Source organism: Cebus imitator, unplaced genomic scaffold, assembly GCF_001604975.1.
Source record: "Cebus imitator isolate Cc_AM_T3 unplaced genomic scaffold, Cebus_imitator-1.0 Scaffold50, whole genome shotgun sequence".
Taxonomy (NCBI): Eukaryota; Metazoa; Chordata; class Mammalia; order Primates; family Cebidae; genus Cebus; species Cebus imitator.
Genome location: NW_016107365.1, coordinates 4,857,013 through 4,874,955, shown reverse-complemented (window position 1 = coordinate 4,874,955; position 17,943 = coordinate 4,857,013). Strand labels below are relative to the sequence as shown.

The following is a 17,943-nucleotide window of genomic DNA, read 5'->3' as shown; positions in this document are numbered from 1 at the left end:
TGAGTAGCTGGGATTACAGGCGCGTGCCACCACACCCAGCTAATTTTTCTATTTTTAGTAGAGACGGGGTTTCATCATGGCGAGAATGGTCTCGATCTCTTGACCTCATGATCCGCCTGCCTCGGCTCCCAAAGTGCTGGGATTACAGGTGTGAGCCACCGCGCCCGGCCTGGTTTGCTAATTTTTTTGAGGATTTTTGTATCAATAATTATTAATGATATTGGCCTATTTTTTTTTTAATTATTATTTTTGGCTGGTGTGGTATCAGGGTAATAGTAGCTTTATAAAGTGAGTTTGAAAGTATTCCTTTCTCTCTGTCTCTCTCTGTCTCTCTCTCTGTCTCTCTCTGTCTCTCTCTCTCTCAATCTCTCTCTCTCTCTCTCCAACAATTTGAGTAGAATTGGTATTAGTTCTACTTTAAATGTTAGGTAGAATTCAGCAGTGAAGCCACTGGGTCCCAGGCTTTTCTTGGCTGGGAGACTTTTTATTATGACATTGATTTCATTGCTTATTATTGGTCTGTTCAGATTTGGGATTTCTTCCTGGTTCAATCTTCGTAGGTTATATGTGTCTAGGAATTTATCAATTTCTTCTAGATTTTTAAATTTACTGGCATATAGTTGCTCATAGTAGCAACTAATGATTCTTTGAATTTCTGCAGTATCAGTTATAATGTCTCCTTTTTAATCTCTGATTTTATTTATTTGAATCTTCTCTTTTTTTCTTAGTCTTGCTAACAGTTTATTTTGTTTATCTTTTCAAAAAACAAAACTTTATTTTATTGATCTTTGTATTGTTTTCTTTATTTCAATTTCATTTATTTCTCTTCTGATATTTATTCTTTTCTTTAACTAACTTTGGGTTTAGTTTGCTTCTGCTTTTCTGGTTCTTTAGGATGCATCACCAGGTTGTTTATTTGAAGTTTTAAAGTTTTTTTTTTTTTTCTTTTTTTGATATTTTTTCTTATACCTATAAACTTCCTTTTTAGTATATCTTTCACTCTAATAGGTTTTGGTATGTTGTGTTTCTGTTATTATTTGTTTAAATACATTTTAAAATTTTTATTTGTTTTCTGTTGCTTTGTGATCTCTTCTCTCCTTCATTCTTGTCTTCCTTTTAATGAAGGTGGTTTTCTCTGGTGGTATTATTTAATTTCTTGCTTTTTATTTTTTGTTTATCTGTTGTATGTTTTTTGATTTGAGGTTACCATGAGGCTTGTGTACACTGTCCTATAACCCATGATTTTAAGCTGATAACAACTTAGCACTGCTTGCATAAACAAACAAGCAAAAAGAAAAATAGAAACTGCACTTTTCGACCGAGCAAGGTGATGGCATAAAAGGCTCCACCAATTTTTCCCCCAGCAAGAACACAAATTGAACAACTATCTGTATAGAAAAAATACCTTCGTAAGAACTGAAATTCAGATGAGCCCTCATAGTACCTGATTTTAGTATTGTATTGCTGAAAAAGGCAGTGAAGAGATAGAAAAAACAGTTTTGAGTTGCCGATGCCACCCCTCCACAACCCCCTAGTAGCTGCAACGTGGTGTAGAGAGCTTCTCTGGTCACTGTGGGAGGGGAGCATAGCAACTGTGAAGCATTGAACTCAGTGCTGTCCTGTTAGAACAGAGAGGAAAATCAGACCAAACTCAGATGACACCTGCCCATGGAGGGAGCATTTAAACCAGCTCTAGCTAGAGGGGAATCGCCAATCCTGTCAGTTGTAACTTAAGTTCCTGCAAACCTTGCCACTTAGGGCTAAAGTGCTTCAAGTCTCTAAGTACACTTTAAAGGCATTTAGGCCATAAAGACTGTAACTCTTAGATGAGTCCTAGTCTTGAACTGGGCCCAGAGACAGTGGACTGGTGGGGCATGTGTTGTACTGAGACATCATCTGGGGTGACTAAAGGAATGCTGGCATTACCCCTCCCTAACCCCAGGCCACACAGCTCACAGCTTCAAAAAAGACCTCTTCCTTCCACTTGAGAAGAAAGGGAAAAATGGGGAGGACTTTGTCTTGCATCTTGGATACCAGCTCAACCACAGCAGGATGGGACTCTGGTTAGAGTTATGAGGACCCTCACTTTCAGGCCCTAACTCCCAGATGACATTTCTAGACACACCCTGGGCGAGAATGGAACCTGCTGCTTTGAAGGGAAAGACCAATTGTGGCAGGATTCATCACCTGCTAACTGAAGAGCCCTTGAACCCCGAATAACCAGCAGTGACAACCGGGTACTGTGTCAAGGGCCTTGGTTGAGATACTGAGACTTGCTGGCTTTAGACACCAACAGGGCCAAGCTGACTCCCGGGGTTCCTGATTCCAGGATTTGACTCTTGGATGGCATTCCTAAACCTGCCCTGAGTCAGAGGGAAGCCCACTGCCTTGAAGGCAAGTCCTAGACCAGGCAGCATTCACCACAATCTGACTTAATAACCCTGAGGCCTTAAGCGAACACTGGCAGTAGTTCCTATCATGACCGTGGCTATAGAGTAAGGCTCCTCTGCATTTGGAAAGGGAAGAGAAAAGTGGGAAGGACCGTGTCTTGTGGTTTGAGTGCCAGCTCAGTCGCAATACAATAGGATACCAGGTAGATTTCTGAGGTTTTTAACTCTAGTCCCTGGTTAGACCCACCAGGGGCCAGGGGGAAATTTGCCACCCTGAAGGGAAGGACACAGGCCTGGCTGGCTTTGCCACAGGCTTATTATAGAGCCTCAGGGCCTTGAACAAACATAGGCAGTAGCCAAGGAGTAGTTAGAGCAGGCCTTGGGCAAGACCCAGTGCTGTGCTGGCTTCTGGTCTGATTCCACACAGTCGTAGTGATGGTGGTCACAGGGTGCTGTATCACTCCACCCCCAGCTTTAGCTGGCAGAGAGAGATACTCTATTTGTTTGGAAGAAAGTAAGGGAAGAGAACAAGAATCTCTGCTTGGTAATCCAGAGAATTCTCTTGGATATTGTCTAAGACCATCAAGGCAGTATCTCTATAAGTCTGCAAGAAATACAGTGTTAGTGGGTTTAGGGTGCCCCCTAAAGCAGATACACCGTATATCACAAGACTGAAATCCTTTTGAATATCTGGAAAGCCTTCCCAAGCCCAGATAAGTGAAGACTACAATAAATAACTCTTTAATACCCAGACACCAAAGAACATCTGCTAGCATCAACACCAGGAAAACATGACTTCACCAAACAAAATAAGGCATGAAGTCACCAGGGACCAATCCTGGAGAAACACAGACATGTGACCTTTCAGACAGGGAATTCAAAATAGCTGTGCTGAGGGAACTCAAAGAAATTAGAAGTAACACAGAGAAGGAATTCAGAATCCTATCAGATAAATTTGACAAAGAGATTGAAATAATTTAAAAGAATCAAGCAGAAATTCTGGAGTTGAATAATGCAATTGACATACTGAAGAATGCATCAGAGTCACTTAATAGCAGAAATGATCAAACAGAAGAAACAATTAGCTTAAATACAGGCTATTTGAAAATATACAGTCAGAGGAGACAAAAGAAAAAAGAAAAGCCAATGAAGTATGCCTATAGGATCTAGAAAATAACTTCAGAAGGGTAAATCTAAGAGTTATTGGCCTAAAGAGTAGGCAGAAAAAGAGAAGGGGCTAGAAGGTTTATTCAAATGGATAATAAAAGGAGAAATAAGGGCTTTCCCAGCCAAGCAAAAGCTGAGGGATTTCATCAACACCAGATCTGTCCTACAAGAAATGCTAAAGGGATTACTTCAGTCAGAAAGAAAAGAACATTAGTGAGCAATAAGTAATCACCTGAAGGTACAAAACTCACTGGTAATTATAAGTACACAGAAAAACACAGAATATTATAACACTGTAACTGTAGTGTGTAAACTACTCTTACATTGAGTAGAAGGACTAAAAGATGAACCAATCAAAAATAATAGTTACACCTGTTCAAGACATACACAGGATAATAAGATACAAATAATAACAAAAAGTTGAAAAGCAAGGGGATGAAGTTAAAGTGTAAAGGCCTTTTAAACTTTTCTCTTTTTAATTTTTGAGGGTTCATAGTAGATGCATATATTTATGGGGTACAAGAGATGTTTTGGTACAAGTAAGCAATGTGAAATAAGCACATCATGGAGAATGAGGTATCCATCCTCTCAAACATTTTTCTTTTGTCTTATGAAGAATCCAATTACATTCTTTTAGTTACTTTGAAATATACAATTATTATTGACTATAGTCACCCTGTTGTGCTATCAAATAGGTCTTATTTATTCTTTCTAGCTATTTTTTTTAACTAATTAACTATTCTCAGTTCCTTCTAGTCCCCCAGTACCCTTCCCAGCCTCTGGTAACCATCCTTCTACTGCCTATCTCCATGAGGTCAATTGTTTTGATTTTTAGATACCACAAATAAGTGAGAACATCAGATGTTTGTCTTTCGGTGCCTGGTTTATTTCAGTTAATATAATGATTTTCACTTTATCCATGTTGTTGCAAATGATCAAATCTCATTCATTTTTATGGCTGAATAGTACTCTATTGTGCATCTGTAATGATCTCAAACTCTTTGTTAAGTTTATCTGATAGGATTCTGAATTCCATCTCTGTGTTATCTTGAATTTAGATATTTATTGTAGTCTTTGCAATATGGGCTTGTTTGTACCTTTCCTTCTTGGGAAGGCTTTCCAGGTGTTCGAAAGGACTTGGGTGTTGTGCTCTAGGCTGTACTTACCTTAGGGGGTACCCCAAGCCTAGTAACACTGTGTTTCTTGCAGACTTATAGAGGCACCAGCTTGGAGGTCTTGGATAAGATCTGGAAGAATTTACTAGATTACTAGGCAGAGACTCTTGTTTCCTTTCCTTACTTCCTCCCAAACAAACAGAGTCTTTCTCTCCCTCTGCTGAATTGTGTGGAGCTGGGAATGGGGTAATAAAAGTACCTCTGTGGCTACCACCACAGAGTGGTGTACATAAAGTATTCCTGTGGCTACCATCACTGGGACAGACCTGGAGTACCCCTGTAGCTACCACCACTGGGTCAGACCTGAAGCCAGCAGGGTACTGAGTCTTGCCCAAAGCCTGCTGTAACCATTACCTGGCTACCACCTATGTTCACTACAGCTTTACAATCAGCAGGTAGCAAAACCAGTCAGGGTTGTGTCCTTCCCTTCAGTACAGTGAGCTCCCCAAATCTTCAGGCAGGTCAAGAGATGCTGTCTGGGAGCCAGAGACTGGAATCAAAAACTTTAGAAATTTACCTGGTATTCTATTCTACTGTGGCTGAGCTGGCACTCAAATCATGAGATACAGCCCATCCCACTCTTCCTTCCCCTTTCCATAGGTAGGAGGGCCTCACCCCATGGCCACCACCACCATAGGCACAAGGGGAATACTGCCAGACTACCGCCACTTTTCACTTAGGGCCTCAGGGCTCTTCAGTCAGCTTGTAGTGAATGCTGCCAGGTCTGGAACTCACCCTTCAGGGCAGTGGGCTCCCATCTGGCTCAGGGTAGTTCCAGAACTGCCTGTCCAAGAGCCAGGCCTTCTTGAATCAGTGATCCCAAAAGCCTGCCTTGTTCTCTACCCATTGTGGCTGAATTCATACCTAAGGTATAAGACAGAGTCCCCTTTACTCTTCCCTCCGCCTTTCTCTAGGAGAAGTCTCTCACCAGAGCCACCACAGCTGTCAAAGTGCTGAGTTTCACCTGAAACCACACATCAGAGTCTTAGGTCTTCTTTTAAGTAGATACCTCTTATCTGCTCTTGGAACACACCAATTACCTCTTCATCCACCATTTGTGGTTGTATCATTGGTTGCCTGTCAAGTTGGAATCTGATCTGTCTCATTGACAAACCCTGTCATTCACAATAGGCTTTAATTAGTTTATTAAGTTGTATATAACTGTTAATCCTAAATTGTACCACATGACCATCCTACCTGCTACCTTCAAATTAATATGGTCATTGTTCTTAGTCTTGACTCCTTGGTCAACAAAAAGTCCTTGGGGTTTTTGTTGACCATGGCGATCATTAGAGTCTCTTCAGCTGCTGCTATACAAAAAAGGTACTAGGTCCATGTTGGAGGAGTCTACCTCAGTCTTTTACATTGGTACATATTATTCCATTATATGAATGTACCTGATTTAATGAATTAATGATATTTAATGTTTTTCAATACTATTACAAAATGTGAATATCTTAATACTTATACTTTTGCGTGCTTTTCTGATTATTTCCTTAGAATAACTATCTAAAAGTAGATTTGTTATTTAGAGGTGTACACATGTCAGCTCTTAACATATATTTCCCCCTAAAAAGACATCTCCTTCTCCCTATAACCAATGCAGGACATAATTCAGTCTGTGCTAAATAAAAGGTATCTGATTTCGTTTGCATTTTCAAGGATTACTAAATGTTAGGCCTATTTTATTTTTATTTATATATATATATATATTTTTTTCAGTTCTTGTACAACAGTTCTCTGATTTAAGCAGTATGTAAGAGGATTAGTCACTCACATTAGAGGCCTGTTTTTGTTTTTTTTTAATTCTTAGAAATTATTTATTTATTTATTTATTTTAAGAAAGAGAGAAAGGAAGAAAGAGAAAGAATAAAAAAAAAAGAAAGAAACAAAAATGAAGGAGAGGAAGAATGAGGAAGAGGGAGAGGGAGAGAGAACTGGGGTGTTGCTTTATTGCCAGGGCTAGAATGCAGTCTAAAAATGAGTATGCCTGTAATTGTGTTTAGTAATAGAGACATGGAAAAAAAAATGAGGGAAGAAAATAACTAACAAGCAGCCAACTAATATTTCATTTAAACCTGTAAAGAGGTGTGATGTGGTACTGATAAGAGTGTATATTTTGTATATTTAAAGTGGAGAGTTCTATAAATGTTAATTAAGGTTACTTGTTCCCGATCTGAGTTCAAGTCCTGGATATCGATGTTAACTTTCTGTCTCATTGATCTGTCTGATATTGATGTTGAAGTCTCCTACTATTATTGTGTGGGAGTCTAAGTCTCTTTATAAGTCTTATATATCTGGGTATTCCTGTATTAGGTGCATATATATTTAGGATCTTTAGCTCTTCTTTTTACATTGATCCTTTTATCATTATGTAATATCCTTCTTTGCTTCTTTTGATCTTTGTTGCTTTAAAGTCTATTTTATCAGCAAAAATTGCAACTCCTGCTTTCTATTTATTTATTATTTTTGCTCTCCATTTGGTTGGTAAATTTTTCTCCATCCCTTTGAGTCTTTGTGTATCCTTGCATGTGAGATGGGTCTGGATGTAGCATACCAATGGGTCTTGGCTTTTTTTGCCTGTCTGTGACTTTGGATTGGGGGATTTAGTTGAATTAATAATAATATATGTGAGTTTGATATTGCCGTTTAATGTTAGCTGGCTGTTTTTCCCATTAGTTGATACAAGTTTTTAATTATGTTGATGTTCTTTATTTTTTGGTATTTTTTAGAAAGACTGATACTGGTTGTTCCTTTCTGTTTGTAGTGGTTTTTTCAGAAGCTCTTGTAAAGCAGGCCTGGTGGTGATGAAATCTCTGAGTGCTTGCTTGTTCACAAAAGATTTTATTTTTCCTTCGCTTATGAAACTTAGTTTGGCTGGATGTAAAATTCTGGGTTGAAAGTTCTTTTCTTTAAGAATGTTGAATATTGGCCCTCACTCTCTTCTGGCTTGTAGGATTTCTGCTGAGAGATCTGCTGTGAGTCTAATAGGCTTCCCTTTATGGGTAACCTGACCTTTCTCTCTGGCTGCCCTCAGTATTTTCTCCTTCATTTCAACCCCGGTGAATCTGGCGATTATGTGCCTTGAGGTTGGTCTTCTTGAGGAATATCTTTGTGGTGTTCTCTGTATTACCTGGAGTTGAATATTGTCCTGCCTTGCTAGGTTGGGAAAGTTTTCCTGAATAATATCCTGAAACGTATTTTCCAGCTTGGATTGATTCTCTTCGTCACATTCAGGTACACCTATCAAACGTAGATTAGGTCTTTTCACATAGTCCCATATTTCTTGGAGACTTTGCTCGTTTCTTTTTATCCTTTTTTCTCTAATCTTGTCTTTACATTTTATTTCATTAAGTTGGTCTTTGACCCCTGGTATCCTTTCTTCTGCTTGATCAATTCGGCTGTTAAAACTTGTGCATACTTCGCGAAGTTCTCATGTTGTGTTTTTCAGCTCCATTAATTCACTTACATTCCTCTCTAAATTGTGTATTGTTGTTAACATTTCGTCAAGTCTTTCTTCGAAGTTCTTAGTTTCTTTGCATTGGGTTAGAACAAGTTCTTTTAATTCCCAGAAGTTTCTTATCATCCGCTTTTTAAAGCCTGCTTCTGATAATGGAACACAGTCTTTCTCCATCAGGCCTTGTCCTGTTGCTGATGAGGAACTGTGATCCCCTGTAGAGGGAGAGGCGTTCTGATTTTGGGTATTCTCAGCCTTTTTAGGCTGGTTTCTTCCCTTCGTTATAGATTTATCCATCTGTGGTCTTTATAATTACCGTCTTTATAGTTGGGTTTCTGAATGGACGTCCAACTTGTTGATTCCCGGCGCTAAAATCTGAGCATCCCACTGTGCCGGCTAAAACAGCGGTGTTAAGATTGATGGTACTTTTACTCTGCACCAAGAACCGCCGCACCAAGGCAGCGGCAAAACCGCCTCGCTGGCCACAAGAGTCGCGCTGGCAACCCGTGGGGCTCCTCCCCTGGGAATCACCTGGTGTGTGAGCAGCAAAAATTGATCTGAAAGCGTGGCGTCCTCTTGTTCTCTGCACTTTCACTGGGAGCTACAATCCCGAGCTGCTAGTGATCAGCCATCTTGGATCTCTCTCCTCATTAGGCCTATTTTAATATCGATAATTCATAATTTTTTTGTGTGTGTGAATTGCCTGCATCTGTCTACAAATTATTATTTTATTATTGATTTGTAACAACATTTTATATATTAAAGATAGGAAATCTTTGTCATATATGCATTGTGAATAGTTTTACCCAGTTTTCTGGTTATCTTTTAGTACTGCTCATGATATATTTTACAGTGAAGAAATTTTAAGTTTTGTATAGTAAAAGCTGTCAGTCTTCTTTTTTAAGGTTTCTTGTTTCTCTATCAGATTTAGAAATACTTCACTCACCTCAAAACCATAAAGATATATTTTCAATCTTTATTTCCATTGATTATATTTGTAGCTTTTATATTTTTAATGTTTGAAATATTTTGGCATATGGGAAAGGTGGGACTCAAACTTTGTTTTTTGAAATGGTTGACTAATTTTCCCAATATTATTTATTGAATAATCTATCTTGTTGCCATGGTTTAAAATACCATTGTCATATATTAAATTTCCATATATATGTATGTATGTTCATTTTCTACTCATTGCTTTGTTTCATTGACTGTCTATTTCTGTGACTATTTTATCACTATATTATTTTATCATCCTTAGCTTTAGTATAATATGTTTCTATATATAGTAGGGAAGATATCCTGTTATACAGAGTAATTGGCCATGGCATTCGTCCTAAATTTCTTTGATACAAACAGCAGCTTAATGTAGTATGACACTTTAATCACAGTGGTCTTCCAATTTACCTTCTTCCAACTTTTGTTAGTGGGATTTTCTCTGAACTGGGTGGTTTTCTGGAATTCTAATGGAAGAAATGTATGTATGTGTATATATTTGTATATATAAAATTATTTCTGAGAGAGCCCTTCCTTTTCTTGTGTTGTGTGATAAGCTGCGTCTTAGCTTGGGCTGCTATAACAAAATACTATAGACTGGGTGGTTCGAACTGCAAACATTTATTTTTCACAGTTCTGGAGGATGGGAAATCCAAAGGCAAGGTACTGGCAGATTTGGTTCTTGGTGAGGATCCTTTTCCTGGATTGTGCTGATGGCTGCTACATTGCTATGTGCTCACATGACCTCCTTTTGTGCTCAGGGCGAGAGGGCTCTGGCTTTCCTCTCTCTTTCTATAAGGATATTAATCCCAGGAGGGATTATGAGGGCTTCTCCCTCAATACCTCATCTAAACCTAACTACCTTCCAAAGATCTTACCTCCTAATATCATTACATTGGGGGTTAGGGCATCAGCATATGAATTTGGGGTGGATGTACACAGGCATTCAGTCTATAGCAAGCTGTTTACTACTATTTGGGTTTCCTTGAATCCATTCCCATCTTTTGATCTATAGGGGGTATATATCTATATTCCTTTTCTTTCCATTGTTACTTCAGATTTTCAAAAACCAAAAATCTTATAATTTCTTTGGATATTTTTCTATGAACTTAGAAGGTTAAAATTAAAATATGGGCTCAATTTGCCATTTTGATAACAAAAACTCTGGCTTTTTTGAGTTATGTACTAGTATGAGTTTCAAAAAATGACCTAAAATGAATTTTAAAAGGAATATAAATTTATTCAAGTGGTGTTTAAGTCTGTATACTTTCTACGCATATTGTTTGCCTTTATTCATCCTGAGACAAAGAAATATCAAGTATTATTTCATTCAGTGTAGTATATGTGTTTCCTCTTAATAATTTAAAAAATTAACACATGAAAGTGGCAGTTAAGAAATTATGATATACTACCAACATATGAAAAAAACCTCAACATCACTGATTATCAGAGAAATGCAAATTAAAACCACAGTGAGATACCATCTCATGCCAGTCAGAATGGTGATTATTAAAAAGTCAGGAAACAATAGATGCTGGTGAGGCTGTGGAGAAATAGGAACGCTTTTACACTGCTGGTGGGAATGTAAATTAGTTCAACCATTGTGGAAGACAGTACAGCAATTCCTGAAGGCTCTAGAACCAGAAATACAATTTAACCCAGGAATCCCATTACCAGATGTATACCCAAAGGAATATAAATCATTCTACTATAAAGACACATGCACACATGTTTATTGCAGCACTCTTTACAATGGCAAACACATGGAACCAACCCAAATGCCCATCAATGATAGACTGGCTAAAGAAAATATGGTACATGTATACCATGAAATACTATGCAGCCATGAAAAGGAATGAGATCAGGTACTTTGCAGGGATATGGATGAAGCTGGAAGCCATTATCCTCAGCAAATTAACACAGGAATAGAAAACTAAACACCGAATGTTCTCACTCAAAAGTGGGAGCTGAACGTTGAGAAGACGTAGACACAGAGAGGGGAACAACACACACCAGGGCCTGTTGGGGTATGGAGCGGGTGAGGGGAGGGAACTTAGAGGATGTGTGAATAGATGCAGCAAACCACCATGGCATATGTATACCTACGTAACAAACCTGCACGTTCTGCACATGTGTCCCATATTTTTTTTAGAAGAAATAAAAAAAGAAATTATGATATGCTAGATGATTCTTAATGACATTTTACATGCCTATAAAATTCTTGGATTATTGTCAAAGCAGAGAAATAAAACTATTGCAAATGATTTATGATTATATTTCATTGTAGGCATGCCTTCTCCTGAGATTCAACTTGGATTTAAGATCAGAAAAGATCTGCAAGAGCAAATGACTGAAAATAAGGTGATGCCTGTTCTTAGCAAAGATACAATATTACAGATGTGTAGTGTGTTGATTGAATACATTCTCATTAAAAATTGAAAATGCTGTCGTCTCTCATAGTGGCAAATTACTAATGATAATTCTTTTTTGTCTATTACTTTGTTTCCTTTCTCTTCTCTTATCAATTTTTACCTCTTAACCAGTCATTCTGTTTCTTTGCTGCAACTTTGATGAAAATCATTGTTTTAGGAGGGAGAATTTAAAATACAGTTAACCCTTGATCCCTAACAATTTGGGAGTTAGGGATGCTGACTTCCTGTGCAGTCAAAAATCCACATATAACTTTGATTCCCCCAAAACTTAACTACTTATAGCCTACTGTTGACTGGAAGCCTTACTGATAATATAAACAGTCAATACATATTTTGTCTTTTACATGTATTATATACTGTATTGTTACAATACAGTAAGGTAGAGAAAAGAAAATGTTAAGCAAATCATAAAGAAGAGAAAACATTTACTATTCATTAAGTGCAAGTGGTTCATCATAAAGATCTTCATTCTATCATCTTCACATTGAGTAGACCGGGAAAGAGAAAGAGGGAAAGAGGCGGGGTTGGTCTTGCTTTCCCAGGGGTTGCAGGGGTTTAAAAAAATTCATGTATAAGTTAACCCACACAGTTCAAGCCTGTGTTGTTCAAGGGCGAACTGTGTATTCTTTTGTCCACTCTTACACCTCTTATGTTTTTCGCCCTTTGGTAGAGATGCAGATGTGAGTGGAACAGAGGTTAAAATAGGATTTAATAATTATGATTTTTATCTCCATTTTATATTAGGGATTCTTCTTAAACTTGTGAAGAAGATACTAGCCTATATGGTGTAATTTGAGATATAGGCCACTGAAAAGACATTTTTGTTATCTTATGTGTGTGAGTGTATGTATGTGTACGTGCATGCATGCGCATGCGCGCGCACACACACTAAGAATTTTTATTTCTTTTTTGGTTTTTTAAAATATGATTTTGACATTTATGTCATTTCAAACTGCATGTAGATTTCTGAGAATCAATTTGTGTGTATGTGTGTGTGTACAGATTATCACCTGGGTACTAAGCATAGTACCTGAACAGTTTTTTTCTGAACCTCTCCCTTCTCCCACCATTCTCCCTCAAGTAAGCCCCAGTATCTGTTGTTCCCCTCTTTCTGTCCATGTGTTCTCATGATGTAGCTCCTACTTGTGAGTGAGAATATATGTTATTTGGTTTTCTGTTTCTGCATTAGTTTGCTAAGGATAATGGCCTCCAGTTCTATCCATGTTGCTGCACATGATATGGTCTCATTCTTTTTGGTCTTTCTTTTTTTTATGGCTGCATAGTATTTCATGGTGTATATCTACCACATTTTCTTTATCCAGTCTACCATTTATGGGCAATTAGGTTTATTCTATGTCTTTGCTATTGTGAACAGTGCTATAATAACATACATGTGCATGTGTCTTTATGGTAGAACGATTTATATTCCTTTGGGTCTATACCTAGTTGTGGGATTGTAGGATTGAATGGTAGTTCTTTTCTTAGTTCTTTGAGGAGTCACCACACCACTTTCCACAATGGTTGGACTAATTTATACTCCCACCAGCAGTGTATAAATGCTCCCTTTTCTTCTCAACCTCCCAGCATCTGTTCTTTTTTTACTTTGTTTGTTTGTTTGTTTTGAAATAGAGTGTCATCCAGGCTGGAGAGCAGTCACACAGTCTCGGCTCACTGCAACCTCCACCTCCTGGGTTAAAACAGTCCTCGTGTCTCAACCTCCTGAGTAGCTGGGACTACAGGCACCTGCCACCACATCTGGCTGATTTTTGTATTTTTAGTAGAGACAGGGTTTTGCCATGTTGGTCAGGCTGGTCTCAAACTCCTGATCTCAAGTGATCTGCCCACTTTGGCCTCCTAAAGTGCTGGGATTACAAGCATGAGCCACTGTGCCTGGCCTGTTACTCTTTAACTTAATTTTAAGAATAGTGATTTTGACTGGTTTGAGCTGGTATCTCACTGTGGTTTTGGTTTGTATTTCCTGAATATTTAGTGATATTGAGCATTTTTTGTATGCTTGTTTGGCCACGTATATGTCTTCTTTTGAAAAGTGTCTGTTCATGTCTTTTGCTTACTTTTTAATAGAGATTTTTTTGATTGTACATTTATGTAAATTCCTTGTAGTTTCTTGATATTAGACCTTTGTCAGATGTATAGTTTGCAAACATTTTCTCCCATTCTGTAGGTTGCCTGTTTATTCTGTTGATAGTTTCTTTTGCTGTGCAGAAGCTGTTTAGTTTAATTAGGTTCCATTTGTCAGTTTTGGTTTTCTTGTGATTGCTTTTGGAATTTTCATTATCAAATGTTTGCCAGTTCCTATGTCCAGAATGGTATTTCCTAGGTTGTCTTCCAGGGTTTAGTATCGTTTTAGGTTTTATATTAGATCTTTAGTCCATCTTGAGTTGATTTTTATACATGGTGTAAGAAAGGGGTCCAGTTTAAACCTTCTGAATATAGCTAGCCAGTTATCCCAGCATTGTTTATTGAGTAAAGAGTTCTTTCTCCATTGCTTGTTTTTGTCAACTTTGCCCAAGATCAGATGGTTATAGGTGTGTAGCTGTATTTCTGGGCTCTCTCTTCTGTCCTATTGATTTATATGTCTATTTTTGTACCAGTACCATGCTAATTTGGTTTTGTAGCCTTGTACAGTTTAAAGATGGGCAGTGTGATTCCTCCAGCCTTGTTCTTTTTGCTTAGGATTGCCTTAGCTATTTGTGCTCTTTTTTGGCTCCATATGAATTTTAGGATAGTTTTTCTAGTTCTGTGAAGAAAGTCATTTGTAGTTTGATAGGAATAGCATTGAATCTGTAAATTGCTTTGGGTGTTATGGCCATTTTAATGATATTGAGTCTTCCTATTCAAGAGAATGGAATGTTCTTCTATTTGTGTCACCTATGATTTGTTTGAGCAGTGTTTTTTAATTCTCATTGTAGAGATCTTTCACCTCCCCGGTTAGCTGGAGCCCTAGTTATTATTATTATTACTTTTTTGGCAATTGTGAATGGGATTGTGTTTCTTTTGGCTGCTCTTGGTGTATAGAAATGCTACTGATTTTTGTACATTGATTTTGTATTCTGAAACTTTGCTGAAGTTACTTCTTAGCTCAAGGAGCTTTTGGGGAGAGACTGAGGTTTTCTAGATATAGAATCATGTCATCTGCAAACAGGGATGGTTTGACTTCCTCTCTTTTTATTTAGATGCCTTTTATTTCTTTCTCTTACCTGACTGCTCTAGCCAGGCCTTCCAATACCATGTTGAATAGGAGTGGTGAGAGAGGGCATCCTTGTCTTGTTCTGATTTTCAAGGGGAATGTTTTCAACCTTTGCCCATTCAGTATGAAGTCTGATGGTGGCTGTGGCTTTGTCATAGGTGGCTCTTATTATTTTGAAATATATTCCTTCAATGCCTAGGTTATTAAGGGTTTTTAACATAAAGGGATTTGAATTTTATTGAAAGCCTTTTCTGCATCTATTGGGGTAATCATGTGGTTTTTGTCTTTAGTTCTGTTTACATAATGAATCACATTTATTGATTTGAATATGTTGAAGCATTCCAGAGATAAAGCCTACTTGATCATAGTGAATTAGCTTTTTGATGTGCTAATTCACATTTTGTTTGTTAGTATTTTGCTGAGGATTTTGATGAGCATCTATGTTCACCAAAGATATTGGCTTGAAGTTTTCTTTTTTTGTTGTTGTAGCTCTGCCAGGTTTAGTATCAGGATGATGCTGGCCTTATAGAATGAGTTGGAGATAATTCTTTCCTCAATTTTTTGGAATAACTTCAGTAGGAACAGCACCAGCTCTTCTTTGCATGTTTGTTATAATTCAGCTGTGAATCTATCTGGTCCTGGGCTTTTTTTAGTTGGTAGGCTGTTTATTACTGATTTAATTTCAGAGCTCATTATTGGTCTGTTTAAGTATTCAATTTCTTCCTTATTCAGTTTTGGGAAGATGTATTTGTCCAGGAATTTACCCACTTCTTCTAGAATTTTAGATTTATGTACATAGCGGTCTTGCTAGTCATATCTGATTGCTATTTGCATTTCAGTGGGGTCAGTGGTAACTTCTCCTTTGTCATGTCTAATTGTGTTTATTTGGGTTTTCTCTCTTTTCTTCATTAGTCTAGCTAGAATTCCATCTGTCTTATTAATTTTTTCCAAAGAACCAGCTCCTGGACTTATTGATCTTTTGTATGGTTTTTCGTGTCTGTCTCCTTCAGTTCAGCTCTGATTTTGGATATTTCTTGTCTTCTGCTAGCTTTGAGGTTGCTTTGCTCTTGCTTCTCCAGTTCTTCTAGTTGTGATGTTTGTTATTTTGAGAAATAAGATCCTTTTGAGACAAGCAAATGCTCAGGGAATTCATTACCACCAGACCTTCCTTATAGGAACTTCTAAAAGAAGCACTAAATATGGAAAGGATATACTGTTACTAACCACTACAAAAACACACTTAAGTATGCCAACCAGTCACAGTATAAAGCAACCACACAAACAAATCTGCATAATAACCAGCTAACAACATTATGACAGGATCACATCCACACATATTAATACTAACCTTGAATGTAAAGAGCTAAATGTCCCAATTAAAAGGCACAGAATGGCAAGCTGAATACAGAGGCCAGACCCAGTGGTATGCTGTCTTCAAGAGACCCATTTCACATGCAGTGATACCCATAGACTCAAAATAAAAGGATGGAGAAAAATCTACCAAGCAAAAAAATTAACACCAGATATTTTTCTTAAAATTGAAGGGTCTATATTTGGCTTCTAATAACTCATTTGAAAATTAATTTTGTAACTTTTGAGTTTATAAAAAATAACATTTCCTCTGGCTCCAATAATTGTGAAATAGGAGGTAATAATTAAAAATAGAAAACAGAAAAAAGCAGGCATTCCAATTCTAATTTCAGACAGGACAGGCTTTAAACCAACAAAGATCAAAAATGACGAAGAGGGATATTTCCTTCCCTAGTCCACAGCAAGAGAAAGAAGGGCATTGCATACTGGTAAAAAAGGGTTACATTCAGCAAGAAGACCTAACTGTCCTAAATCTGCATGCACCTAACTTGGGTGCATCCATATTCATAAAGGAAGTTCTTGGAGACCTAAGAAAAGACTTAGACTCCCACACAATAATACTGGGAGACTTCAATACCACACTGACAATATTAGACAGATCATTGAGGCAGAAAATTAGCAAAGAGATTCAGGATCTGAACTCTACACTTGGCCAAATGGACCTAGTAGACATCTACAGAACTCTCCACCCATCAACATCAGAATATACATTCTTTTCATTGCCCCATGGCACATTCTCTAAAATTGACCCTGCAATTGGACATGAAACAATTTTCAGTAAAGTCAAAAAATTGGAATCATACCAACCTCACTCTCAGACCACAGCACAATAAAAATAAAAGTCAAGGCCAAGAAAATTGCTCAAAACCATGTGGTTACATGGAAATTAAACAACTTTCTCCTGAATGACTTTTGGGTAAATGTGAAATTAAGGCAGAAATCAAGATATACTTTGAAATGAATGAGAACAAAGACACAGCATACCAGAATCTCTGGGACACAGTTAAGGCAATGTTAAGAGAGAGATTTGTATCACTAAACACCCACATCAAAAAGTTAGAAAGATCTCAAATAAATGTATATATTTAATGTAAATGGAATGGGATAAAATATTTGCAAATCATGTCTGGTTTACAGAATATATAAAGAATTCTTACAACTACACAGCAGAAAAAAAAACAACTGAATTAAAAAATGAGTAGAGGGCTCTAATAGACATTTCACCAAAAGAGATATAAAAATGGACAATGAGCAGATGCTCAATATCACTAGTCATTAGGGAAATGCAAATCAAAATCACAATGAAATACCACTTTACATTCATTATGATGACTATTTAAAAAAAAAAGCAAAATCCAGAAAATAACAAGTGTTGGCAAGAATGTGGAGAAGTTGGAATGATGTAACTGCTGTGGAAAATGGTATGGCTATTCCTTAAAAAAGTAAACATAGAATCACCTTAATGATTTAGCAATTTCACTTCTGACTGTATATGCCAAAGAAGTAAAAGCAGGGACTTGAACAGATGTATTTGTACACACATATTTATGGCAGCGTTATTCCCAATAGTCAAAAAAGGTGGAAGCACTGCAAGTGTCCAACAATAGATGAATAAATCAAATGTGGTACATACATACAGTAGAATATTATTCAGCCTTAAAATGGAAGGAAATGTAGATACATGCCACAACGTAGATGAACCTTGAATACATTACACTAAGTGAAATAAGCTAGCCTCAGAATGATTAAA

The 17,943-nt window shown here is 37.4% G+C and overlaps 1 protein-coding gene across 1 annotated transcript in view; it reads left to right on the top strand.

The window, feature by feature from the left end:
* ANKRD31 (ankyrin repeat domain 31) overlaps window positions 1–17,943 on the top strand; it is a 165,933-nt gene that overhangs the window by 16,372 nt on the left and 131,618 nt on the right. Inside the window, exon 3 of the mRNA XM_017527656.2 lies at window positions 11,470–11,588. Coding sequence (XP_017383145.1) covers window positions 11,470–11,588 — 119 coding nt within the window. The remainder of the gene's footprint in view (window positions 1–11,469; window positions 11,589–17,943) is intronic.